This window comes from Octopus sinensis, linkage group LG14 (assembly GCF_006345805.1).
Source record: "Octopus sinensis linkage group LG14, ASM634580v1, whole genome shotgun sequence".
In the NCBI taxonomy this organism is placed as follows: Eukaryota; Metazoa; Mollusca; class Cephalopoda; order Octopoda; family Octopodidae; genus Octopus; species Octopus sinensis.
Window position 1 is genome coordinate 63848985 of NC_043010.1, and position 26889 is coordinate 63875873.

Sequence of the window (26889 nt, forward strand, 5' to 3'; positions counted from 1 at the left end):
TTAGAAATTCACTCAGAAACTAAAAGTTTTAGCTTCTCTAAAATCGATTAAACTGAAAGTCGGAATGCATGAACATAATTATGTTTATTTGAATTAACTTTAATACACGTTTATACTTTGGGCTTAACGACAGTTCTTGCGTTATAACTCCGAGCTGAGCACAAGTTGTATGATATGGAAATGAAATTTATACGTGAAATTGACCCACATTACAGCATTTTCGAGCGTCACCACATTCAGTGTGCATGCGCAGACGTCGCTGCATAAAGAAGTTGAACGGCAAATTTTTTTAGTGTATCCACGTAGAAAACTGACTGTCTAATCATACTCAGAGCACGATGGCTAACAAACAGCAGCTCAGGAACTCAATTAAAATTAAACGATGTCGTAATGATCTTGTGCATGGGCTTGATGATGTGACTATAAAAAACATGGTTGATCATTTTTTATCTCAATCGTTTATCAATGACGAGGAAAAGAATGGAATTCAAGTAGAAAAGACTCCACAAGACAAAGCTCGGAACTTACACGACGTTATTCGCCGCAAAGTGGAAAGCCAGGATAAACAGAATAAGTCAAAAATATTCGATGGATTTGTGAAATGTCTAAGAGAACATAACCCGAGTTTAGCATTAACCGTGGAAAATGCTGATGACAGTGTGCCGAATGACGAACTTGACATAGATAATATCCTTGAACGTGTTAAAAATATAGATTTGAATGAGAAAATGTTAAATCGTATTTTGATGCGTATGGGCTCTGGATGGGAATCTGTTGCTTCTGAATTAGGTATAGAGAGCATAAAAATTGATAATGTTAGGCAAACAACCCACACAGCACACATAACCAGAAGTTTGAGGCATTTAATTCCTGGAGAAAAAAACAAGCCCATGGGCGTGGTGCATTAACAAAACTTATAAAAGCCATCAATTACTGTTCTGTTAATTGCAATGTAAACATGAATAAAATACTTGAATGTATTATGGACCCTTAAAAAGAAAAGAAGGAAGAATAACGCGCAGTTTTTACAATGTTGTATGTTAATATATAAAAAAAAATACAGTTTCTCCGATACACTTTTTGATATGGACATAAAGAATCGACACTTCAAAAATGAAATTATCCTACACTAAACGGCATAATTCTTACGTTGTGGACTGATATTAAACATCGACATGCGAAAAGCGAAATAATGCATTATTAACAGACATTATATTTCAATTATTGAATCCTTTTCAACGGACAGATTACTTTCGACTTTCACTTTGGAAAGTTGCCGTCTTAAAGTAACATCATGTCAAACGCGGAAGTATGCGACTCTTTCCTTCATTATTTTTATTGTCGACTAAAACCCTTCACTTTTTGATATTTACATAAAATTTTTCTATGATAAAAATATATATTTTTTGCTTTAGTATCAACCGCTATAATTTCATTTAATTCTATACATATAAGATATATATTTTATAACCCTAAATTTAATAGAAATGAAGACTGTCTTATTTGGAGGTAACTCTCTAAGGAAACAACGAACTTCAACGCAATGATATAACATTTTGGAACTTATTCTGGGCGATCCTTCGGTATAGGTACACACGTGACTTTGTTTAGATTTCTGAAGATAAGAGAAACCCTTTTCTCCCACCACTAACCCTAACACAAACTCTAAAAAAAAAACAACACTTTCTTGAAATGTATCCGGTATTTATACCGAAGTTATGCTATTATTCTGTATTGTTGATAATAAACTTGCTGAAATGGTAAGGATGTAGTTGGATGAATCTGAATTTTCAACCAAAATGAATGAAGGTTTACTTTGTGTGTTTGTAGTGTATGATAAAGATAGAAAGGCGTGTTACGTGATGGATATTAATGATAAGGTGGTTCTGCAACATTAAAACCAACCTTTCAGCAATGAATTTCCTTTAGAATACAGACATGTATATATGATGGATTTAACTGTGCTGGATAGCTACAGATTTTGATTTTCCCTATACCTTTCTTAAAACGCACATCTTTAATGGCATTTTCTAGAAATACGTGTTCAATAGTGTTGATTGCGAATAAATTTATTGTTAAAAAAATTGTTAAGACCATTGTAAGATATAACGTATCTCTTGAAAATTTCGTTAAACGTATGATTTTAACAAAGTTTGGTGGAAAGCGCAAATGATTCTCCCAAGAAAACGAAACAACTTGTTTTTCATCCGCAAAAAAAAAAACCCCTTTATATTTAATTTTTAATTATTCTTTTTAATGAAAACCTCCGTTTTCGGGTACAGAGTTTACGAATCTAGAAAAAAAAAAAAAGTGGCCCAAATCGGCATTTCAGAATTTCAGTTCCCAGCAATTTTTCAATAAGTCACTTTTTTTCAGAATTAAAGAATTGTTTAAATATTATTTTATTTACTTTTATCTTTTACCAAATGTGTGGGAAAATACGGAGATTATGATTCTGAAAAATTTTTTTGTAAAATAAAAAAAAAAAAAAATGAAAACATTACCCCCTTCCCCTCGCAGTTACGGCATAAACTAGAAGTTTTGAAACCCCTTTTGTCATTGCACGTGCGTTGACTGCTACTTGAAAAGTGAAACTTTGGAAGTTGAGCTGTGATGGGGTGGGGGTGATATTAAGAAAAGGTCTTTGGAATTCTTAAAATTTTATTTTCGGTTTTAAAATGCGGACGGCCCGAATCTGTTGTTCGTTTCCCTTTACCATTTCGAAATCAAAATTGGGCGCACATGGCTGATACGTAACCCATCCGCTTCCTGTACATTAAATTTGCCTTCAATCAGTCTATCCACATGCTAGAAATAACAGCCAGTTCTCACACAAACTCTTATTCGCACATATTTTTTAATAAAAGTTTTTGCATATACGCCTAGGAGTCGATTGGGGATGAGCTTCGACAAAACTGCCATACTGGCCGGTTTTGTTTCTTGGCGATAAAATTTCAGAGAAATTTTCTGCGTTAAAAAAAGGTATTATAAAAAAGTTAAAATAATACCTTATTGCCAGGTACTTGGGCATCTAGCCTAAGAAATGCATTGCCTATCTTATAAAACTATACTGAGCCAAATTTAGAAAGTGAAGCGGGCCGCCAAATCTCACTCAGTGCATAGGTTTCTGTGCAACAAGAAAAGTTGTAAGAAGTCGGCGAAAAACCAAATACCACTTCGGAAAGGAACTTGGTTTGGTCATAGCAATTTGTCTGGCAAAATGTTAAAATAAAGTGTTCATTTTTCATTTGTTCTGTTTTACAACTAAAAGTGTTGGAAATTTCCAAAGTGTCTTTCTTTTTTCTACAAAGTTTGAAAGGGCTTTTACAAAATAAAATAAAATAAAATAAAAGGAGTACCGAAATAGCAGCCTTGTCTCCAACAAACTCTCTTCACACACACATGTGTATGTGATGCACATACAAGAAGGATTCGTTGAAAATATCAAAGTAATTTCATGTTACATACCGTTGGAATTTACGGGGAATAAACCTCGGAATTATGTTTTCAACATTGTATTCCGGGACCCTTGTATTCCATTTCGAAATTTCGCACGATGACAGAAAATGAAACAATATGAGCGTCCATTTACAATACCTGAAAGTGAAATCTGTTGACCCAGCAAAATAAAATTTAAAAAATGCTTCCCCGGAGGGTTAGAGAGAGGATTTTCATAGAGAAAGAAATACATAAATTATTTTTTTGCTTGAGTGTAATGGAAATAGTTTTGAAAAAATAATTTTTTAGTTTCATTTATTTTTCGTTTGAGTAATAGAAAAATATTTTAGAAAAGATCCCAACCGTAGAGATGTGCTAAAAAACCCCAGCTAAATCGCCCTTAATATTTTTACCCTAGTGAAACCATATTCAACACCGTATGTATGAATTTATTTCTCTCACCATGCTACATGGCATGTTCTTAAAAATCATTTTCTATTGCTCGAACGAAAAATGAATGAATCTAAACATTTTCATTTTTCAAACTATTTTCCATTACACTCAAGCAAAAAAATAATTTATGAATTTCTTTGTCTTCGAAAGTTCGCTCCCTCACTTCCTCGAAAAAGAGTTTTCCTGCAAATGTCCTCTTAACCGTAATCTATACCGTTTGAAAGGTATTTCTATAAAAATTTCATTGAAAGCTAACCATTTTCCTAAACGTTATGAAAGAAAAAAATTGGGATTAATATAAAGATTGACTCCTGTTAACGGGAAAAAACCCAAAAGATCCAAATCGGGACTAAACAACAAGTGAGAAATGAACGAGAGGGGGCAACGAGAGAGCCTTTACCTGATCTAATTGATCTACCCCGGATAACAAAATTCAAATAAAAACATGGATCTCTTCGGTTTGACAGAAAATGAAACAATATGAGCGTCCATGCACAATACCTGAAATTCCCACGATCCGTTTTTTGTTTTCCTCATAACTTTCATGAAGATTGATGTCTTTGAATGAAATTTTACATAAACACCTTTCAAACAACATAAATTACGATTATAAAGAAATCTGTGGGGAAAATGTTTTCGGAAGAGATGGAGAGAGTACTGTCGGAAAGTTTACACGATCTGCTTTTTTTGTCCCTCATAACTTTCAGGACCTAGTTTAGCGCCCGGTCACCAAAATATTTTTTTTTATCACCAGATTCCAATGTTTTTAATGACGGACATTTCAAACATGCAAAAAAAAGAAGTTTTCAAAATTTTTAGTTCCCCCTCCCCTAAAAATGCATTTTGAAGAAATTTATGAGTAAACACCATCGATTGTAGTTATGCTGGCTGTACTTAATTATTAATATATTAAGATTAATCATTTTCATCGTTTAATCAACTTTATTGTAGGAACCGTGTATTAAAAATGAATGCGATATGCCGGTGGCGGATCAAAAAGCTATTAAAAAGAATCTACGAAAGTTAGGATAAATGAAGGCTGTTCCGCGTTGATGAGTACCTGAATATGAATCCAGGTAGTAAAAATGTCACTGAAAAAAAGGGATCATTTCAATCTGACCGACAGATTTTTTTACATAATTTTTTAAAACTAAACACTTTGAAACTTCGGATATTGGTAGAATGTGTCACATAGAACAGGGTTTGCTCTTAACGCTTTTGACAAAATTTTGTATATTAAAAGTTATTTCGTTTTAAATTTGTTGTATTTGGGTAATTTTAACCAATCAACGACGTGTATTCAGCTGAAGAAAATTACTGCTGCTGTTAGTAAACAACAACTTCCGGGTCCACTCCCCTAACAAAACCCTTCTTTAATAACCAGAAATGTTTTTCTTTTAGCAACATAGGTTTGCTGTATCAGGGTTGATATGAGGCTAAATACCAACAAAATTATTACTGAGACAAACCAACGACGGAGCCTGTATGTGGTTGCATGACCTGCTAGAAAAAGTAGCCAAACATTTTTTATATACCGAATAGAAAAACCTCTATCCTGTGATATACACGTAGAGTCCATTATGTCTGGGTAGAAAGACGGAATGGTCCCAGTTGGGACGTCTTTGATCATATCTGTTGAATCAGATCCAAATCGGGACTAAACAACAAGTGAGAAGGGAACGAGAGAGCCTTTACCTGATCTAACTGATCTACCCCGGATAACAAAATTCAAATAAAAACATGGACCTTTTCGCTTTGAACGGCAGTGTTTTTAAAATAATTTCCACGAAACTAAACACTTTTAAACTTCGTATCCTGGGAGAATGTGTTTATAAAACATCTTTTTCTCTTGGCTTTATTGAGAACATTCTATAGTTTGTAAGATATTTGTTGTTTTTTTTGTTCAATTTCTGCAATTTCAACCAATCACTGACGTCTGTTGAGGTGAAAACATTCTGTACCGTATGAATATGTCCCCTTTTTAAGAAACAGATTGGGTTTATTTACATGTGGGAAGAAAAAAAGATACCCTATCCTCTAACCCTAAAATAGATTGAAAGGCAATAAATTGATACTAGGGTCATAATTATGGATGTGAATTTCATATGACACCTAGAAAAACTACCGTTCAAACCGAAAAGATCGAAAAACATTACAACCTTTATCTCAGTAATTGCTTTAGCAGAACGTTTCTAGTGAAAACCCTACCAGCAATGAGATCGCCTTATTTTGGATGGTTGGTTTCAGTATGAATTAATTCCTCTCCTCGATGTTCTCTCCTTTGTGCCGCTGCCTCTTCCATTTCATCTTGCCGCCTTTGCGATGCTCTCCTACTTGGATATTCTCTTCTCGCTGCTGCTTGCTCTTCTCTTTCATCTCACCGCCTTTGTGCTGCTCTCTCTCTCTCTCTCTCTCTCTCTCTCTCTCTCTTTTGGATATCTCTCCTTTGTGCAATTCGGTGCTACTTTTCAATTTGACGTCTTCTGGCATCTTACGCTCGTCTCTCTTGTCTCACTTCTTGTGACTGATTTAATAACCTTAATAAATTATTTAATCTTCTTGCGTCCAGTTCTTCCCGAGTGAAACTGGCTGTTCTTCGCCTTTGTCTCTCTCTCTCTCTCTGGCTAACTGTCGCCTTCTGTCCGATTCATTCTACATAACAGATGGATGAGTATTTTTAATACAACGGAACACAAACGTCAAAACAAATGAGTATATGTGTGTACGTTAGTTTGTTTATATTTTTCATCCGTAACCATTCAAAGTCCAAAAGTAGACAGGCCTCTATTAACCGTATACACACGGACTTTTCTCCAGCAACGTCCACACGTTCTCTATCAGTGTCTGTCTGTCTCTCTTTTGCACTTTTTACCGCCTGAAATGGAAACAAGATCTCGAAGACAAACTTCACCGCCTTGGCAAAATTCTTCATTCATAAATATCTCTGTATCGGCAAGTATTTCTAAATATTTATTACTTTCCTTTCATATTTAACTTTCTTTCAAAAGACAATATTTTTATTTTGTAAGTTAAAAATTACTACTTATTTACTTATCTTCTTATTCTATTAACTTCGCTACTTTTTAAGCAGAAAAGTCTTCCAGAACAGTGAAACATCGCATAGAGACACAGAAAAATAATTCTGAGGTGCAAAAATCTTATTTATTGTTATTAATGTTTACCAGAAAGAAAAAAAAGCATTTATCGAAGGGAAATGGAAGTGTTGTTGTTAAGAGAGAGAAAGGGGGGAGGGAGAGAAAGAGAAAAATAGAGAGAGTAAGTGAAAAAGAGAGTGTGTGTGCGTGCGTCTGTAGAGAGAGAAGCAGAGCTCATTAATGAAGTGAAAAGGCTTTTGTTGAGAGAAAGAGGGTGAAAGGCGCTGTTTGATATCACTCCCCCTCTCATTGTTATTACCATTTTGTCTCTTCCCTTTTTTACTCTTACTTAGACTGACTGCTAAACAAGCGCATTATTATAATGGATAAGGACAACAGATAGAATATGGATGGTGATTCAAATGAATACACTGGTCAATGTAATCTAGTGTTTTGTGGCGTGGACATCGATCATCGTTTGTTACTGAAAGAACGCTGGTTCACTAATACAAACGTTCACATACTTCCCTCGTACACGCACACACATACACTCACAAGTTGAAACGCTGTTTGAGTTTTCTTTTCAGCATTCAATGTTCACCATCCCACTTCCATTGACAACACACACACATTCACATACCTCCTTTTTACACACACACACACACACATATACTCACACAGAGTTGAAAAGCTGTTTGATTTTTTTTCCACCATAGAATTTCCATCATCCCACAACCAACTTTGCCATCACCCTTTCCTTATTCATCTATCACCCGTTCCTTCCTTATTCATGTATTATCCTTTCCTTTCTCATTCATATGTCATGACAGAAAAACACAAGAGTATTATTATAGTAGATAACAATCTGTCTGTCATTCCCATCAGAAACACGATACTGAAAGGCACTTGTGATACAATTGAATATTGAAAGGTAAAATGTCAGGAGGTAAAGTTGCACCTATGAGGAGATGAGGATTTGGTGAGCAGAGAGAATAAGGTCAGTGCGATGAAGAGGAAGAGGTGCTGATTGCATTACTGCAGAGAAAATGGATATACTTTAGAATGAAATTTTATACAGATACATTTCAAAAGGCGTAGATTATGTACCAGTTATGCACTGGGGTTGATATAATTGACTGGCCCCTTTCCCAAAGGTTTTCAAGGCCCTGCACTTAGAAATAGTCATAAAATTAATAATAATAATAATAATTACCAGAATCTTTAGGGTGTTGGACGAAAATGCTTTGTCTATTTTCCTTGACCCTTTACATTCTGGATTCATCTTTGTCCCTCATCCATCCAGGTGCTCAATAAAATAAAGTACCAGTCAAGTACTGGGGTTAATGGTACAGAATTATAATTCTTCATGAAATTGATTGTGGGCCTTGGGACTAATTCAGAAACATTTATTGCACAACCCCCTGCTAATAATAATGCTTTCTACTAAAGGGACAAGGCATGAAATTTTAGGGAAGAGGATAAGTCGATTACATCGACCCCAGTGTTTCACTGGTACTTATTTCATTGACCTTGAAAGGATGAAAGGCAAAGTCAACTTTGGTGGAATTTGAACTCAGAACGTAAAGCCAGACAAAATGCTGCCAAGCATTTTGCCCAGCTTGCTAACAACTGTGCCAAATCAACAGAATAATAATAAGAAGAAGAGGAATAATGATGATGACGAGGAGAAGAATAAGAAGGAAATAAGTAAATATTTATTTTCTTTAAAGAATATTATAGGCAAAAGCATGGCTGTGTGTTAACAAGTTTGATTCCCAACAGTATGGTTTGGAGTTCAGTCCTGGTGTGTGGCAACTTGGGCATTTGTTTTCTACAAGGCCCCCAGACTGACTAAAGCCTTGGAATGGATTTGATAGACAGAAACTAAAAGATCCCCATCATATGTGTGTGTGTGTGTCCCCTTGTCTTGACATCGTATATTAATTGTAAATGATTGTCACTGTCAAAGGGAGCAGCGTCACTCATTTCCAGTATTCTGCAAAATAAGGAAATATTACCTTCCAATATTCTGTGAGAACAATTCTATTCCATAAGGAGATGTTACCTTGCTTGGAAACAGGTAAGGGTTAGATACAGGGAAGACATCTAGCTATAAGAAATTTTTGCCTTGAATAAACACCATTCAACTCATGCAAGTATGGAAAAGTGGACATTAAATGACATTTATATTCTTATTTGAAAGGCGGCGAGCTGGCAGAAACGTTAGCATGCCGAGCGAAATGCGTAGCCATATTTCATCTGCCGTTACGTTCTGAGTTCAAATTCCGCCGAGGTCGACTTTGCCTTTCATCCTTTCAAAGGGGTGGGCAGAAGACTTTCAAAGAGAAAGAAATTCATAAGCCATATTTTTGCTTTTGAGTGTAATGGAAAAAAGTTTGAAAAATATTTTTTTAGATTCCTTTATAAATTTATGTATATATACACACACACAGTGTATCGCACTAGTATTATTTGGGGTCAGTGATGACAGATCAAAGATATATATACAAGGGACTGAACGTACATTTTAATGCAGCACTCTTTTTAAATCATTGCTATAGTCAACCATACACATTGTTTATTTAAACAGGATTATTTTGAAGGTTGTGAGCCTATATAGCCTCATTGAAATTAGGTTACTTCCTGGTCTCTCTCTCGTTATTGTAGTTTAGATTACTGTATCTAGTAGTAATACAAGCTAAATCTTTCAAAACCTGGATTGTTTCTACTCTCTGCTCAATCTCACATTCGTGCTATGCACATATTAGAAGCAAGGAAGATTATTTTGTATGTTTGTTTGGAAAAAAACTGCGTCCAGTAGTTATCTCGATGGTTTTGTTGTGTTGTTTATCGCAGGGTTATGAAAGCCCTAAGATGCCGCCCAAAAGCCCTACACCTTCCAAAGTTTCTGGCAGAGAACCTAAGCACCAGAAAGAGGTTAGGATGCTCCCTGAGAAGGTACAACAGCTAGATATGCTCTGGGAAAGTAAAAGTTATGCAGCAGTGGGCTGCTATTATGGGGTTAATGAAAGTACCATATGCTACATAAAGAAGACCGAGGTAGCGATCAGGACTATCGTAGCAGTAAGTGTCTGTGAAAGTGCCCAAAAGATAACGATAGAGAGAAATAAGCAGTTCGTCAGGATGAAATCCATTAATATATTTATTATAATTATGATCATTTCGTAGTCTAGGAACAACAAAACAAGTGTATCAAAGCAAAAAAAACAACAACAACAAAAAACATATACAGGGTTATTTGAAGTTAACACGGGCTGTGATTGGTGCAATGGAAAAAGACGACGAATCGCAGCTTTCTATTTTGTAATCTGGCCTGTGACTGGTGCTTTGACCGATGCTCAGATCCGCAGCACATTCCCTTCTTATGGATAACGCTGGTGGCCACGCTACCGATCTGTCGCATGAGGGCATTCAGATTGAGTTCCTGCCACCCTACTCTATGTCACTTATTCAGTACATTTGATCACAGATCTACTCAGTCAGGACTGACCTGGGGTTAAACAACAACATAATCCAAGTGTGAGAACCCCTATATGGTCATTCAACTTACAAGAATAGCAACCAAATCTTCCTCAAACCACACTCTACCATTTTATGAGGGGAATGCACATCAAATAAAGTGATTCTTTATAGACCTGACACAGGTGTAGTCAACTAGGAGCCAGAACATTTTCAGCATTTCATTGAATTGGAATTGGCCATCAAATTTTCTAGTGTTAGCTTTGTAGCCAATATCTAATTCACGATATGTCTAGTTTGAGTTAATATTTACTTTAACTCTTGGCCACCAAAACAAAAACAAAAAAAAGTGTTATAGGTGTAAAAACGTGTATTAAACGAATATGGAAACAAACATTTGCGCCAACGAATCGGAGGTTGAGAGAGGGCTTTCTGAAAAATTCACATGATCCGACTTTTTCCCTCATAACTTTTAGGAAAATGGACAGATTTTAATGAAATTTTATATAAATACCTTTCCAATGGCATAGTATATGATTATAATGAAATTTGTGGGTGAAAGTTTTTTCAAAGGGGTGGGCAGAAGACTTTCAAAGAGAAAGAAATTCATAAGCCATATTTTTGCTTTTGAATGTAATGGAAAAAAGTTTGAAAAATATTTTTTTAGATTCCTTTATAAATTTATATATACACACACAGTGTATCACACTAGTATTATTTGGGGCCAGTGATGACAGATCAAAGATATATATACAAGGGACTGAACATACATTTTAATGCAGCACTCTTTTTAAATCATTGCTATAGTCAACCATACACATTGTTTATTTAAACAGGATTATTTTGAGGGTTGTGAGCCAATATAGCCTCATTGAAATTAGGTTACTTCCTGGTCTCTCTCTCGTTATTGTAGTATAGATTACTGTTTCTAGTGGTAATACAAGCTAAATTTTTCAAAACCTGGATTGTTTCTACTCTCTGCTCAATCTCACATTCGTGCTATGCACATATTAGAAGCAAGGAAGATTGTTTTGTATGTATTTTTGGAAAAAAACTGCGTCCAGTAGTTATCTCGATGGTTTTGTTGTGTTGTTTATCGCAGGGTTATGAAAGCCCTAAGATTCCGCCCAAATGCCCTACACCTTCCAAAGTTTCTGGCAGAGAACCTAAGCACCAGAAAGAGGTTAAGATGCTCCCTGAGAAGGCACAACAGCTAGATATGCTCTGGGAAAGTAAAAGTTATGCAGCAGTAGGCCACTATTATGGGGTCAATGAAAGTACCATATGCTACATAAAGAAGACCGAGGTAGCGATCAGGACTATCGTAGCAGTAAGTTTCTGTGAAAGTGCCCAAAAGATAACAATAGTGAGAAATAAGTAGTTCGTCAGGGAAGACAAGAAAAAAAAAATCCCCTTTAAAAGTAACATCATCTGTGAGAAATTGCAGAAATTATACCAGCAGTTTGACAGAGGAGAGGGAGCTGAAGGCACCAAAGTGTTGTAACCAAGACCATTGACAGTACTGGCACCCAAAGATTTTCAAGCCAGCAGGGAATGGTTTGACTGTTTCCAGAAACGGTTTAAAATAAAGTGTGTTTGCCTGCATGAAGAGACAAAGAAACCAGCAAGAAGTACCTCGAGACCTTTAGGCAGATCATCGAGAAAAAGGGATACAAGCTGGAATAGGTTTTCAATATGGATAAAATTAGCTTGATCTGGAAGAAGATGCCTTCCAGAACATAAACCATGAAGGATAAAGCCAGAGTCCCAGGATTTAAGGCACAGAAGGACAAAGTGATGCTAATTATGTATGGCAATGCTGTTGGCTTTATGATGAAACCAGGACTTATCTACAAGTTTGCAAACCAGAGGACCTTCAAAAATAAGAATAAAAACCTGCTGCCTGTCCACTGGATGTGCAACCCCAAGGCCTGGATTACCAAGAATCTAACTCTGAATCGGTTCCACCAATAATTCATCCCTCAAGCCAAGGAATACCTCCAAAACGTATGCATGGAGTTGCTTGTGAAGGATAATGCTGGTGGTCACTCTTTGTATTTGAATCACCAGGGAGTCCAAGTTGATTTTGTCCCGGTCAGCACCACCTCCTCCATCCAGCCTATGGATCAAGGTGTGATCCATGCCTTCAAGACATTTTACGCTCAGAACACTCTCCAACATCTTGTGGACATAATAGATTTGGACGAGAATTTCAAGTTAAAGGAGTACTGGCGTAACTTTACGACCACAACATGCCTGTCACTCATCCATGCTGCTCTTAAAGAGATGTAAAAGGAAACCCTCATTGCATGCTAGAAGCAGGTATGGCTGAGTGCGTCCAGGACTATGAGAGATTCTCACCTGAAGATATTCAGCATGAGACTGTCAGCAATGCAGTGAAACTGGGAAAGGTTTTGATGACATCACGCAAGAAGAGGTCAACGATATGTTGGAGTTAACGAAGTCTGCCAGCAAAGTGGAGGCAGAAGCGCCAGATACAGAGGAAGAGGAGGATGTGGTGGGCCTGGCAATTGAACATCTATCTGACCTTTTAAGGACAGCAAAGGAATTGCAAGGGAAGGCTGAAACAGGGGATCCCTATATGGTTCGGTCTCTCCAATTTAAAAAAGCTGTCGATGTGGCTATGCAGACATATAAAACACTCCTCACCATCTTGAAGAAACAACGACACCAACTTCCCATTACAACGTTCCTCAAACTCACCAAGAAAACCTTGCATGAAGATACGATATCTCCTAAAACATCTCAAGAAGGGACGTCACCAGAAGAGCTTTAAATGTTTGCTGTGCAGTAATTACCTTTATTATTTTCATCGTCGTCTTAAATCAGTATCATTCATTATTGGTGAGTAAACATACATTTTACATCATTCTTTATTAAATCATTATTAAATATTATGTGCAGGTGTGTGTGTAATATTTTAAGTTATATTTTGACATTTATAGGCATTTTATAGACCACATCCGATATTCACGCATTTTCAGTATTTGTGGGAGCTTGGGGAATGTAACAAGCATGAACACCGGGGGATGACTGTAATAATTGTGATTTATTTTACATTAAATTAGATTGTTTTGTTTTTTTGCTTTTTTTTTAAATTCACAATTGAATAATCAAAAATCAGCTGAGCTCTTTGATGAGTTTAGCCAAATCAACAGGTGTTGGGCCTTTTGACACACCTGATATCTTGATTGATTTTGCTTTCAGCTGCTTCTCAGTACTTGGTCCCAATGCCAGCACCTGAAACAGAAAACCATGGCAACAATTCAATAATTCTCCCAAAACATGGCTGAGATTTTTAGGATTCTTCTTAGACATAGTGGACACAATATCTGTGAGGGTAACATTCTGGCCCCTTGGCCTGCATTCAGCATAAATGCTGCTTGCTTCAGAATTTATGCTAAATGCACCTTTTATTGGAGGTGTATTCAAATTTAAACGATTAAATGCAAAGAATGAAACAATAGATTTAGAATTAATATTTAAGTGTAATATGCAAATGAAAGATTAAAAATTATAATTTAAATATAAGTAAAAATCCAATCCATTCTATTGACCTTTGATGGTTGATGAACACTGAAACTGGGATGGGTAACAGAAGAAAAATGGATTTTTATGTGATTTTGCTTTGAAGAGGCTGAGTAATGTCTGTGATTGTTTGCAGGGCTTCTGACATACAAGGGGAAGGTTATCTCTTTTTATTTGATGGGTCTGGAGATTGAAGCAGTGCACATGGTGAGACTGATGCTGTTAATGTTCCACATAGGATCTTTTCGATTTGAATGGCAGTGTTTTTAAAATAATTTCCACGTAACTAAACACTTTTAAACTTCGTATCCTGGGAGAATGTGTTTATAAAACATCTTTTTCTCTTGGCTTTATTGAGAAAATTCTATACTTTGTAAGATATTTGTTGTATTTTTCTTCAAAATCTGCAATTTCAACCAATCAGTTACGTCTATTGAGGTAAAAAGCATTCTGTGCCGTATGAATATGTCCCTTGTTTAAGAAACAGATTGGGTTTATTTACATTTGTGAAGAAAAACAGATACCCTTCCCCCCACCCTAAAACAGATAGAAATGCAATAGATCGATAGTAGGGTCATAATTATGGGTGACTATTTCATATGACACCGTTAGAAAAAACTGCCGTTCAAACCGAAAAGTTCCTCCACATAAACTGTTGCAAAAACATCACCCACATGAGCAAAGTGGGATTTTCTGATGTCTACCTTTCTGACAACATACTGGTTAGCGCAGAGTTTAAGGTTTAGGACAAAACATTGGTGATGAGAAGGTAGAGAACAGGTGAGATCAGCCTGCTCTGGGAAGAGGAGACCAATGCAGTATCTATATTTGATCAATAACCACCAATAGGTTCATACTGAACATATCAGTATCTATCAAAAAGTATCATTCATGAAATGATTATGAATTTAAATTACATTGTAGATCCAACTAACAGGTTTAATAATTATTTAATCATAGGTAGTTAGCGTGGAAAAAAAAATATGCTTAGAAATTATCAGCAGTTATAAAATAAAAATACACATTTATTATATAAGTAAATTAGGTTTGTCAAGAATCTTATCTGTTTGTTACACGCGTTAGAGTGCTGTGCTTAGCAATAGAAGGATATGAAAGACAATCGACATTTTTATAATAAGGGAATAAATTTAGTTGTTACGTTTTAAACGAACTTAACTATGAAACAAAGGTACTACTTGCACCCGCGCATCCGAACTAGCTAGCCGTGACGAGTCCATCCTTCAACAACTACCTAGCAAAGTAAATAAAACACAAAATAAATATTTTTTTTACACAAAGTAAATAAAACGCAAAAACACAAAGTAAATAATTTTTTAAAAACAAAGTAAATAAAACAAAAACACAGCGTAAGGATCGACTAGTCAAGACTAGCTAGCGCGGATGTGCGAGTACGCGAGTGTGCGCACCGGGGTCACTCCTCTTAAGTAGTACCTGAAACAAAATCAAAGAGGATCAAAATCTTTAACAATGAAGGGATATGAATAAAGTAATTAAATTACCAAGAGTTTGCGCAATATTATTCAAACACAAATCCATTAGAATTTTCCATTAGGTTTTTAAGAGGGAATCGTAGCTGAACGACCCAAATTTTCTTGACGATAGCTCTCGAGGGATTCCTTCAATTTACCCCAGTTTACCATCTCTGGAAGTTCTGGAAATTGACTGAGGGCTTTCAAGAGTTTTACTAATCCACCAGGCATGAAACCTTCTTTTCGTCTCCAGGCATTAAATACCACGAACTTCTGCATGTACTCATTGCCACTATTCTTAGCGTTAGTGATTTTCCCCATTTCAACGCCTAATTCGATTGCCGCAGCTTCCCAACCACTTGACACAAACAATAACACACGACCAAGCAATCTCTCGTCTAGATCTAAATCTTTAGCACAATTGAGGACGGCAGCCACTTCAGGCTCCACCACCGGGGAATTGTCAGTTTCTTCCACGATTGTGGCCAAAGAATCGCAAGTGTTGTCTCTCAGACACTTCAAAAATTCATCAAATATTCTAGAAATATTACTTTTGTCCTCGTTTTTCATTTTTTCAAGAAGGAATTTGAGAAAACACCGATTTTTTTGATGTATAACTTTCTCCGCTTGAACAGTGTACATTTCCTCTTCAGTAAAGATTGAACTTGCAAAAAACTCATCAAGTATTATGTCTATAAGTACTGCATCGATGCCGTCCACGAGTTGTTTATAACTTCGTTGAATTTTGTTCGCATTGAAAAGCCTTTGTTTGTCTGCCATTTTCTTACCGGAACCGAGAGTGATCTCCCTTGAATTACAAACCTTCCAACACTTCCTGAATCTCCGACTCAGCACGTCACATGCTACACGCCCCCAACAGGTGAGGTTTACGAATGTCTGTCTCTTGAAGTCGTATACCTCACGCAAAAGTAGAAAGGTATTCTTTTCTGGGATCTTTTCGGTTTGAACGGGAGTTTTCAACACAATTTCTAGTTAACTAAACACTTTTAAACTTCGTATACTGGTAGAATGTGTTTATAAAACATCTTTTTCTCTTGGCTTTATTGAGAAAATTCTATAGTTTGTAAGATATTTGTTGTTTTTTTTTCCTTCAATTTTTACCCAGGATAACAAAATTCAAATAAAACATGGATCTTTTCGCTTTGAACCGCAGTTTTTAAAAATAATTTCCACGTAACTAAACACTTTTAAACTTCGTATCCTGGTAGAATGTGTTTATAAAACATCTTTTTCTCTTGGCTTTATTGAGAAAATTCTATACTTTGTAAGATATTTGTTGGGTTTTTTTCCTTCAATTTCTGCAATTTCAACCAATCACTGACGTCTGTTGAGGTGAAAACATTCTGTGCCGTATGAACATGTCCCTCGTTTAAGAAACAGATTGGGTTTATTTACATTTGTGAAGAAAAAAAGATACCCTACCCCGTAACTCTAAAATAGATTGAAATGCAATAAATTGATACTAGGGTCATAATTTTGGTTGACAATTTCATATGACACCGCTAGAAAAAACTGCCGTTCAAACCGAAAAGATCCGAAGGGTATTCTTTTCTGTTCTCATGGGGCATGTTACTTAGAAAGAGGGAGAGCTATTCCAAAATTCCCCCCTCTTATAAATTGAATTCACCCGTTTCTCTCTCTTATACCACTCCTACCCTCTCTCTCGTCTACAAATTCCCGCTCTTTCCAATTATTTCGGGATGGGAGGTGGAATCCAATTTCCCACGCCACATTTTTTTCTGAATAAAAACAAGGAGTTTGCAACACATTAGAAGGTCAGATTACTTGATTCCACGCAAAAAATCCGAGGTTTTCTTCGTGAAACGTGTACGGGTGTACTGATCAAAATTTATCCAACAAAAATCCACCCGATAGATTAAATCAACGAGGGGTGGATATTTTTGTTGCAACTAGAAAACGATTAGAAAATATCAATTTTTTCGTATAGAATAAGAGGGATGTATTCTTTCCGGAATGTGTGTGTGTTTAAGTGCGTCATGCCTAAGTTTAATTACCTTGGATTCACACTAATATTTTCAATCAGTTCATAGAATACCAAACATGCTGTTGCTATTGGTTACATTTGTCTCATACATTTCAATGAGGAGCATTTCTAAAACTTTAGCGTAGAAAAAAAAAAAAAAGGAAAACTGCTGCTGCTGCACAAGCAGAGCAAGTCAATGCGGTCGTCCGAGGCATACGTTCTATACAAAAATTGATTCGATTAGACATCTCTCAGATTTTAATCTTAATCCGTTGTTTGGTTTAACATCTGAAGTGCCTTTGGCGGAATCCATTTCTGTTGGATGCATTCGCGCAAGGTCTTTGATCTGAGGATAACTTGTGTAACTTGTGAATTTCAAAAACGCTGGAAATGCCATGAGGGCTGCCTTTCTTCCTCCAGTGTAAATATTTCGAAAGAAGTGAAATCATAAATCGTTCTGAACCTCTTCCTAAATCCTGATCCACTTTTCAAAAAACAACACGGTTATAGAAGTATAATATATACATTCAGAAATGTATGTATATGCACTCTGAATACTGCTGCTGTATACGGCTTTCCCTTTTGTGTTATATAATCAGAACATTGATCGGCGCCAGCGGTGGAGGCGCAATGGCCCAGTGGTTAGGGCAGCGGACTCGCGGTCATAGGATCGCGGTTTCGATTCCCAGACCAGGCGTTGTGAGTGTTTATTGAGCGAAAACACCTAAAGCTCCACGAGGCTCCGGCAGGGGATGGTGGTGATCCCTGCTGTACTCTTTCACTTCAACGCTTACTTCCTGTTTCTGTTGTACCTGTATTTCAAAGGGCCGGCCTTGTCACTCTCTGTGTCACGCTGAATATCCCCGAGAACTACGTTATGGGTACACGTGTCTGTGGAGTGCTCAGCCACTTACACGTTAATTTCACGAGCAGGCTGTTCCGTTGATTCGGATCAACCGGAACCCTCATCGCCGTAAACGACGGAGTGCTTCCCTTCCCTTCAGATCGGCGCCAGCGTTTGAGCTTCAGACAATGTTTTCAAGTATTTCTTCCGGCTCTTTTCGTTCTGTGTTAAATCTCGGCAAAGTAAGCCTTAACTTTCTCCTCTCCAGAGGCGATGGAATAAAGTATCAGTCTAGTACTAGCTTCAATTTAAAAGGCCTCGCCACAAGATTTCTGATAGCGTGCATATATTAAAGACAAGTATTATGTTATATAATTGCAAATAACTGAATGTCACAGTGAATTGACGTATTATCCATTTTACAGATGCAATAAAAGCTAATCTTACTTTAATAATACATTTTTAGGTATACAACTGTTCGAAAAAAAGCGTTTTTCAAGAAAAGAAATGCTAATTTGTACTTTACGAATTTAATCTGAAAATCAGTTTTAGCTTTCTCTAAATATCACTAGAGAAACCGAGTATGGAATTGCACGTACATAATTATGTTTATTTTAATTAACTTTAATACACATTGATACTTTTGGGTTGACGACAGTTCTTGAATTATAATGCGGAGCTGAGCACCCTTTATGATTAATATATATCCATTCTCCTGAAAGTTATGAAGGAAAAAATCATATCTGAATTTTCTGAAAGTCTTCTCCACACCCATCACGTTCGTTTGCGCAAATTACTTTGTTCATATTCGTTTTCTACACATTTTTTTACACCTAGTACGCTGTTTTTTTTTTCGTTAACTGGTCTCAAACTTTACATAAACTCAATTTATATGGCACCACAATAAAATGTATAGGCGGATCCAGATACGGCTATTTTGAATGCTGCCCCCAATAAATGTGCATGCGCAGACGTTGCTGTGTAGCTTAGAAGTTCAACAACTGAAACGTTTTGTGTTTACCCACATACAACACTAAGTGGCATATCAAGGGAAATCATACTTAGAGCACGATGGCTAACAAACAGCAGCTCGGGAACTTAATTAAAATTAAACGATGTCATGTGGATCTTGTGAAGGGGCTTGATGATGTGACAATAAATAACATGGTTGATCGTCTTTTATCTCAATCGTTTATCAATGACGAGGAAAAGAATGGAATTCAAGCAAAAGAGACTCCACAAGACAAAGCTCGGAACTTACTAGACGTTATTCGCCGCAAAGTGGAAAGCCAGGATAAACAGAATAAGTCAGAATTATTCAATGGATTTGTGGAATGTCTAAAAGAATATAACTCGAGTTTAGCATCAACCGTGGAAAAGACTGATGACAGTGTGCCGAATGAAGAACGTGAAATAGATTATATTAAATGTGCAGAAGGTATAAATTTGGATGAGAAAATGTTAAATCGCATCATGGAGCACGTAGACTCTGGATGGGAACATGTGGCTACCGAATTAGGTGTTAGCCATGTGAAACTTAGTATTGCTAAGCAAAACACCTCAGACGTACGCACCCAGATGCTTGAGGTATTTAATGCTTGGAAAGACATACAGCCCCACGGATCAAATGGATTATCAAAACTTCTAGAAGTCTTCGATCGCTGTTATGAATGCAACATAGACTTGAAGAAAATATATGAAGAAATAAAGAAAAAATAAGATTAAAAAAAGCCTCACAATCTCGACTGTCTTGTATGTTTATATTAACAAAGTATCGTTTATCCGATACACTTGTTGATATGCACAGATCAATATATAAATGGACAAAGAACAGACACGTCGAAAATGAAATTATCCAACACTGAACAGCATAATTCTTACATCGTGGACCGATATAAAACATCGACATCGACATGCGAAAACTGAAACTATGCATTATTAACAGACGTTACATTTTAATTATTGAATACTTTTCAACGAAGTTTATTTTCGACTTTTAATATGGAAACTTACCGGGTGAGAGTGAATTCATATCAAACGCGGAAGTATGCAATATAGTCCTTCATTGATTTAAAAAAAAATTTAACGAAAACCTTAATCTATTTTTTATATTAACTTTTCGATAATAAACATCATAATTAAAAAAAAAATTCATTATGGATAGTATCAATCGCTATAATATTATTTACTTAAATATATGTATTTTTTATAACAAACCGTAGTTTTTGTAAAAATAGAAACGGTCTTATTTAGTGAAAACTAAGAAAACAGTTAATCTCTAGTTTAAGACTCGGTCACACTAATGAAATAAAAATAGTGTAAAATAATGTGTAGTTAACGAATATGAAAACAAAAAATGTGCACTGACGAACGGTTGTGGGGCGAGGACTCGGAAAATTCACACGATAAGGTAACCCAACTTTGACACAGGGCCACCAAAAGGAAAAAAAAAACCCAAACAAAACAAGTGTAATAGGTATAAAATTATGTGAAGTAAATGAATATGAAAAACAATTGCACCGACGAACGGAATGGGTAGGGAGAGATCTCGGAAAATCCAGTATGTGAATTTTCCGAGTCCTCTCTCCAACCGTCCGTTCGCCAGCGTGCATTTCTTTTTCTTTTCACATTCGTTTACTGCACATTGTTTACACTATTTATTTCTCATTTTTGTGACCGGGTCCTAAAACAGAGATTAACCAAAAAAGCAGTGAACTGCAACATAACAATATAATATATTAAAAATCGTTTTGTACTCCTGAAAACAAACCTGTTGCCATGGTAAGTGAATGGAATTTGGTGAATTTTTAATTTTGAAACACGTTAGGAGGGAATGTTGCACTTATGAGGGGAGCAGCAATTGGTAGGGGCACAGGATAAGGGCAATGCGAGGAAGAGAAACGGGCATTGATTACACTGCCGCAAGGTACGCACATCTAAGAATTGTTTTTGGAGAAGAGAAGACGCACGTATAATTGTAATGTGCATCGGTTTAAGGGAGACCACTTCAATTTCTGGTAATAATAACATTGCTTGGATATGGGAATAAAATTCGTAAATGTTACACAAAGAACAACTTTTGGATCTTTTCGGTTTGAACGGCAGTTTTTTCTAGCGGTGTCATATGAAATTGTCACCCATAATTATGACCCTAGTATCGATCTATTGCATTTCAATCTGTTTTAGATTGGGGGTGGGGGAAGTGTATATTTTTTTTTCTTCACAAATGTAAATAAACCCAATCTGTTTCTTAAACGAGGGACATATTCATACGGCACAGAATGTTTTCACCTCAATAGACGTCATTGATTGGTTGAAATTGCAGAAATTAAAGAAAAAAAAATATATAGAAAAATATATAGAATTTTCTCAATAAAGAAAAAAAAAACAACAAATATCTTACAAAGTATAGAATTTTCTCAATAAAGCCAAGAGAAAAAGATGTTTTATAAACACATTCTACCAGTATAGGAAGTTTAAAATTTTTTTAGTTACCTAGAAATTATGCTAAAGACTGCCATTCAAACCGAAAAGATCCCAACTTTTTTGAAAATAGTCATCTCTGTTTCAGCAGCTATATTCTCTAACTTATTTATGGACATACAAAACTAATAAACAGAATAGACATATCGTGACTCAGAGCTACAAAGCTAACACTACAATATTTGATGGCCACTTCAGTTAAATGAAACGCTGAAAATGTTCTGGCCGAAATTGATGTATGTCTATTCACAAAATGCAAGTACAGTAGTCCCTTGACTGTCATAGGTGTTACGTTCCAAAACCCGTATGATAAGTCAAATTCTGCTTAGTAGAAACAGTACTCTTTACTCTTTTACTTGTTTCAGTCATTTGACTGCGGCCATGCTGGAGCACCGCTTTTAGTCGAGCAAATCGACCCCGAGACTTATTCTTTGTAAGCCCAGTACTTATTCTATCGGTCTCTTTTGCCAGACCGCTAAGTGACGGGGACGTAAACACACCAGCATCGGTTGTCAAGCAATTCTAGGGGGACAAACACACACACACACACACATATATATATACATATATACGACAGGCTTCTTTCAGTTTCCGTCTACCAAATCCACTCACAAGGCATTGGTCGGCCCGGGGCTATAGCAGAAGACACTTGCTCAAGATGCCACGCAGTGGGATTGAACCCAGAACCATGTGGCTGATTAGCAAGCTACTTACCACACAGCCATATATTTTTAAAAATTATTTAAAAAATTTGTATTTATTTATTTCATTATAAAGGCAAAACAACACCGCAGGGGGATCGATGTAAGCTTAAATAATAAACCGCGATATGGGGAGGAATTACTGTATTGTTGCGGAGCAGTGGGTTTTTCAAATGATTTGGCTTGTAGTGGATTATTAACAGAGGATGGCGAGCTGGTAGAAACGTTAGCACGCCGGGCGAAATTCGTAGCAGTATTTCGTCTGTCGTTACGTTCCGAGTTCAAATTCCGCTGAGGTCGACTTTGCCTTTCATCCTTTCGGGGTCGATAAATTAAGTACCAGTTACACACTGGGGTCGATGTAATCGACTTAATCCCTTTGTCTGTCCTTGTTTGTCCCCTCTGTGTTTAGCCCCTTGTGGGTAGTAAAGAAATATATTAACTGAGTTTGTAAATAGAATCTCAACTACTCTCAGTAATTGGTAAACATTTTAATCCAGGGCCCACCATTATAGGTGATATGTGGAAATCATATCAAAATTAACAAGATAATATTTAGATGCAAAGAATTGCCAATCACTATCTCTGTAGTGTCTATTCAGTACTGTGGCCACTACAAGCCATGTAGAGTCTATTTCACCAGCAGCAAAAATGAAGCATGTAAAAAATGCTCTGTGCTTCACATGTGTCTTTAGTGGATGTATTTTGATGAAACGTCTGTTGTAGCACGGTTTCTACAGCGGGGTGCTCTTCCTAACACCAATCACTTTACAGAGTGCACTAGATGCCCTTTTCATAGCACTGGAACTAGAAAAGTTGTCCTGGCCCTTGGTAAGACTCTGAGAGCCCTCTGAGCCTGGTATTGTCTCTGATTCATTAACTGCTTTAAAGAGTATGTGGGGTGCATTTCTTTTTATGATACCAGCACTAGTGAGGTCACCTTGTAACTCTCAAGCCTAAAGGAACCCTACAACTGAAAAGGGAGATATGGAAGTGAATACTCTAAGGACGTGGAGAGAAAAGCTAAAGTAAGATGAGAAGAACAAATTTCTTGTTGTGGGAAGAAGGTAATGGAGTGAGTAAGGGAGGAGACACTTTTGGGGAGAGGGATTAATGCAAATTCCAGGGGAAAGGAAAGAATAGTGTCAGGGGTCAGAGAGAGTGAGTGGGTTGGGTAGAGGGGATTGGGCACTGAATTGTATAAGGATGAAAATGGAGAGATTGGTGTGAAAGAGATAGAGATGAGGGTAGTGAGGAGCTAAAGAAGTTGAGTGGACCTGTGTCTGTGAAAGAAGGATGAAGGGAGGGCCAGAAAGAGAGGAAGATGAGAGGTTGTTGGGGCAGCAGAGAAGCTGTGGAAAGTTAATAGAATGTGCCATGTTGAATTAAGGGCCAAGAAATTAGTCTCTGTTTAATTCAGCTTTCATTGTTTTTGAATGTTTCCAGTTGTCGTTAACTATGTTATTGATACGTAAGATGCAGACCAGCAGTGATAAAGCAAAGCTGTGATCAAAGACATTTCAGCTATGACCATCCATCCTGTCTTTTATTCAAAGAGTATATCTAACACTGTATTATCCAATGCATCCTACATTTCTCCAAGATAACCAGATGTGACTTGAGGGAGATTTATCTGCCATTTCTATCAGGTTAACTGATCATATAGAAGCTTCCTCATATCAGTTTGGTAGTGTAGTGGTATCATGCTTGCTTTACTTTCTGTTAGGTGTTCATACTGGAGGGATATTTGTTGGTTTGCTTTCACATATTACTTTCATATTACAATATAACTGTCTCCTGTCAATAATGTCAGAAGGTGGTAGGGTCCTTTCTGTTTTCTTGCTTACCAGGACCTTGATCTTTGCGAAATTAATCTTAAGTCCTTTCGATTCCAGGTTTTGCTTTCATGCCTGGAATTTCTTTTCTAGTTCTGTTGCAGAGTCTGCTATGAGAGAAAGATCAGTAGTATATAGCCATTCCCAGGGGCAACCAGTCTTGAAATCTTGTGTTATGGCCTGGGGGACAATAACGAACAGGAGTGTTTTGAGAACTGAACCCTGATGAACACCTAAAGATATTCTAAATTTATTACTGTACTCCTGGTTAACTCTCACTTCTAACATACAGTATTCATAAAGCATTTTACCCCGAACTTCTTTAGAGCCCACTGTATCACACAGTGGTGTACACTCATGAAAGCTTTCTCCAAGTCAACAAATGTCTAGTACAATGGTTTATTCTTAGCCGAATATTTCTTCTGCTGTAGTCTGACAATAAACATGACATCTAGATTGCGTCAGACTGACATTATGTTCCCCAGAATGGAGTCACTAAAGAACATAATGGCATGTTTTTGCCTATAATATCCTTTAAATAAAATAACTATTTAATTCTTTCCTTATTATTATTATTATATTATTATTATTATTTTTATTTTTATTAAGGTGCCGACCTGGTAGAATCGTTAGTATGCTGAATGAAATGCTTAGTGTTAATTTGACTGTTGCTATTTTCTGGGTTCAGATTCTGCCAAGGTTGTCTTTGATTTTCATCCTTTCAGGGGTCGATAAATAATGTACCAGTAGAACACTAGGGTCGATGTAATTGACCAGTCTCCTCTTCTTGCAAATTTCAGGCCTTGTGCCTACAGTAGAAAGGATTAGGATTATTATAATTAAGGCAGTGAGGTGGCAGAATTATTAGCACCAGCCAAAATGCTTAGTGACATTTCTGTCTTTACGTTCTGAGTTCAAATTCTGCCAAGGCTGGCTTTCTCTTTCATCTTTTTGGACTTAATATGTACCAGTTGAACACTGGGGTCGATGTAATTGACTTGTTCCCTTTCTAAAAATTGTTGGCCTTATTCCAAAATTTAATACCATTATTATTATTATTATTATTATTATCATTATTATTTTGATGAAAACTGAGCTTATTTTGCTTGTATGATGGAAAAAGTCAGCTGCCCATGTCCTGTAGGCTAAGGTGACACTTGTTTACTGATTATGTTTCAAGATCCCTGCCGAGAACTCTTGCAGTTCCAAGTAATGGTGAATTTTGTAGGTGTTTTATCTTTACGTTTGTACCAATCTTTTTGAGCGATGTTTGTAGTTGAGTGCTGATACTTCCAAGTGTGTTCATCACTATTGTTATCATGCCCCACTCTCTTTATTGTCCACAATCTGTGTATTTCCCACTTCAATTCATCATAGTTATTCATTTTTATTCAATTCTGTTGTCATCAGGACATGCTATGTCAATTATCAGCTATGTTTTTCCTTTTCTGTTCACCACCACAATGTCAGGTTTCCGATGTCTAATCTTATGGTTACTCTGAACCATTGCATTCCACAAGATCTTCATTCTCAGTAACTCTCTCTGGGATTTTGTCATACCATGCTTTTGATTTTTCTAGGCCATAATTTCCACAGAGACCCCTACAAATCATTCTTGCCACATTGTCTAATCATCGTTTGTATTTGTGTAGGGGCCAATTTTGGGCATTCACTAACAATGTGCCATACAGTTTTGCTCCTCTCTCTACACATTTTGCATTTGTTGTTCCCACTTGTGTTATCAATTCTGTACTTCACATAGTTTGTCCCTAATGCTTGCTCTTGTGTCATGCATATCAGTGCTTGTTTCTATCCTCAAGTCACTCCTCTGCATCCATAACCAATAGTCTTCAGTATCTGTCTTGACATTCATACCTCTTGCAAACTGTCTGTACATTTTTCCCTTCCATGCTCCTTTTTTTTTTTTTTTTTTTTTTTTTTTTTGAGTTCTTCTTCTCTTTAAGTTTTTCTTTCTTTATACAATTATCAATTTTGATGATACTGGAAATCTGCACCTGCTTCAGCAATAGTTCCATGGTATTTTTTACCTACCACCCTAAGCTCTTTCCCTCTGCTTCAACACAATCCTGGCATCTGATCAAACGTCTCCCAACCTTTCTTCTGGATAAGCACAACCCTTCAATGTCACTCTTGGGATGGAATACTCCAGGCACTGTCAATATTTTCCATGTCTTCGTATCCATGCTCATCAGTTCTTTCTTCTCCCAGTTTATGATTCCAGCTCCATACCAAAGTGATGCTCTTACCCATGTATTTACTGTTTGGATCTTATTCCATCCAGTCAATTTTGAGCACAACACCAATCTTAATCTTCAGAAATATTCTTTACTTAGCTGTTCTTTCATATCCTCCTCCATGGTTGGACTCTGATATACCAAGGTATTTATTGTCTTCCTTTTCAACTTGTCTAATCACTTCTCTCTTAGGTAATTCTATCCCTGACTGGTACAGAACCTTTCCTCTTTTCAGGTTCATTATACCACACTTCTTAAGTC

The 26889-nt window shown here is 36.6% G+C and overlaps 2 protein-coding genes across 7 annotated transcripts; one reads left to right on the plus strand and one right to left on the minus strand.

Moving 5' to 3' along the window:
• On the plus strand, positions 1-26773 carry LOC118766027. 5 transcript variants are annotated; one of them, XR_005001955.1, is made up of 3 exons: positions 1-748; positions 19833-20399; positions 26603-26773. XR_005001955.1 is itself a non-coding variant. In XM_036509119.1 (2 exons), exons 1-2 carry the CDS (start codon positions 339-341, stop codon positions 20071-20073), a joined length of 651 nt encoding a protein of 216 aa, XP_036365012.1. In that variant the 5' UTR covers positions 1-338; the 3' UTR covers positions 20074-20629. The 5 variants fall into 5 exon arrangements, 1 of the variants encoding a protein (XP_036365012.1); XR_005001956.1 differs by having other exon boundaries at positions 19833-20370; XR_005001954.1 differs by lacking the exon at positions 26603-26773 and adding an exon at positions 24478-24946.
• On the minus strand, positions 13347-16450 carry LOC115219506. 2 transcript variants are annotated; one of them, XM_029789686.2, is made up of 2 exons: positions 15536-16450; positions 13347-13727 (listed from the first exon to the last, which is right to left on the minus strand). In XM_029789686.2, exon 1 carries the CDS (start codon positions 16283-16285, stop codon positions 15593-15595), a length of 693 nt encoding a protein of 230 aa, XP_029645546.1. In that variant the 5' UTR covers positions 16286-16450; the 3' UTR covers positions 13347-13727; positions 15536-15592. The 2 variants fall into 2 exon arrangements, with proteins under 2 accessions (XP_029645546.1, XP_036365009.1); XM_036509116.1 differs by lacking the exon at positions 13347-13727 and adding an exon at positions 15020-15203 and having other exon boundaries at positions 15478-16367.
• Positions 26774-26889: the final 116 nt, after the last annotated feature.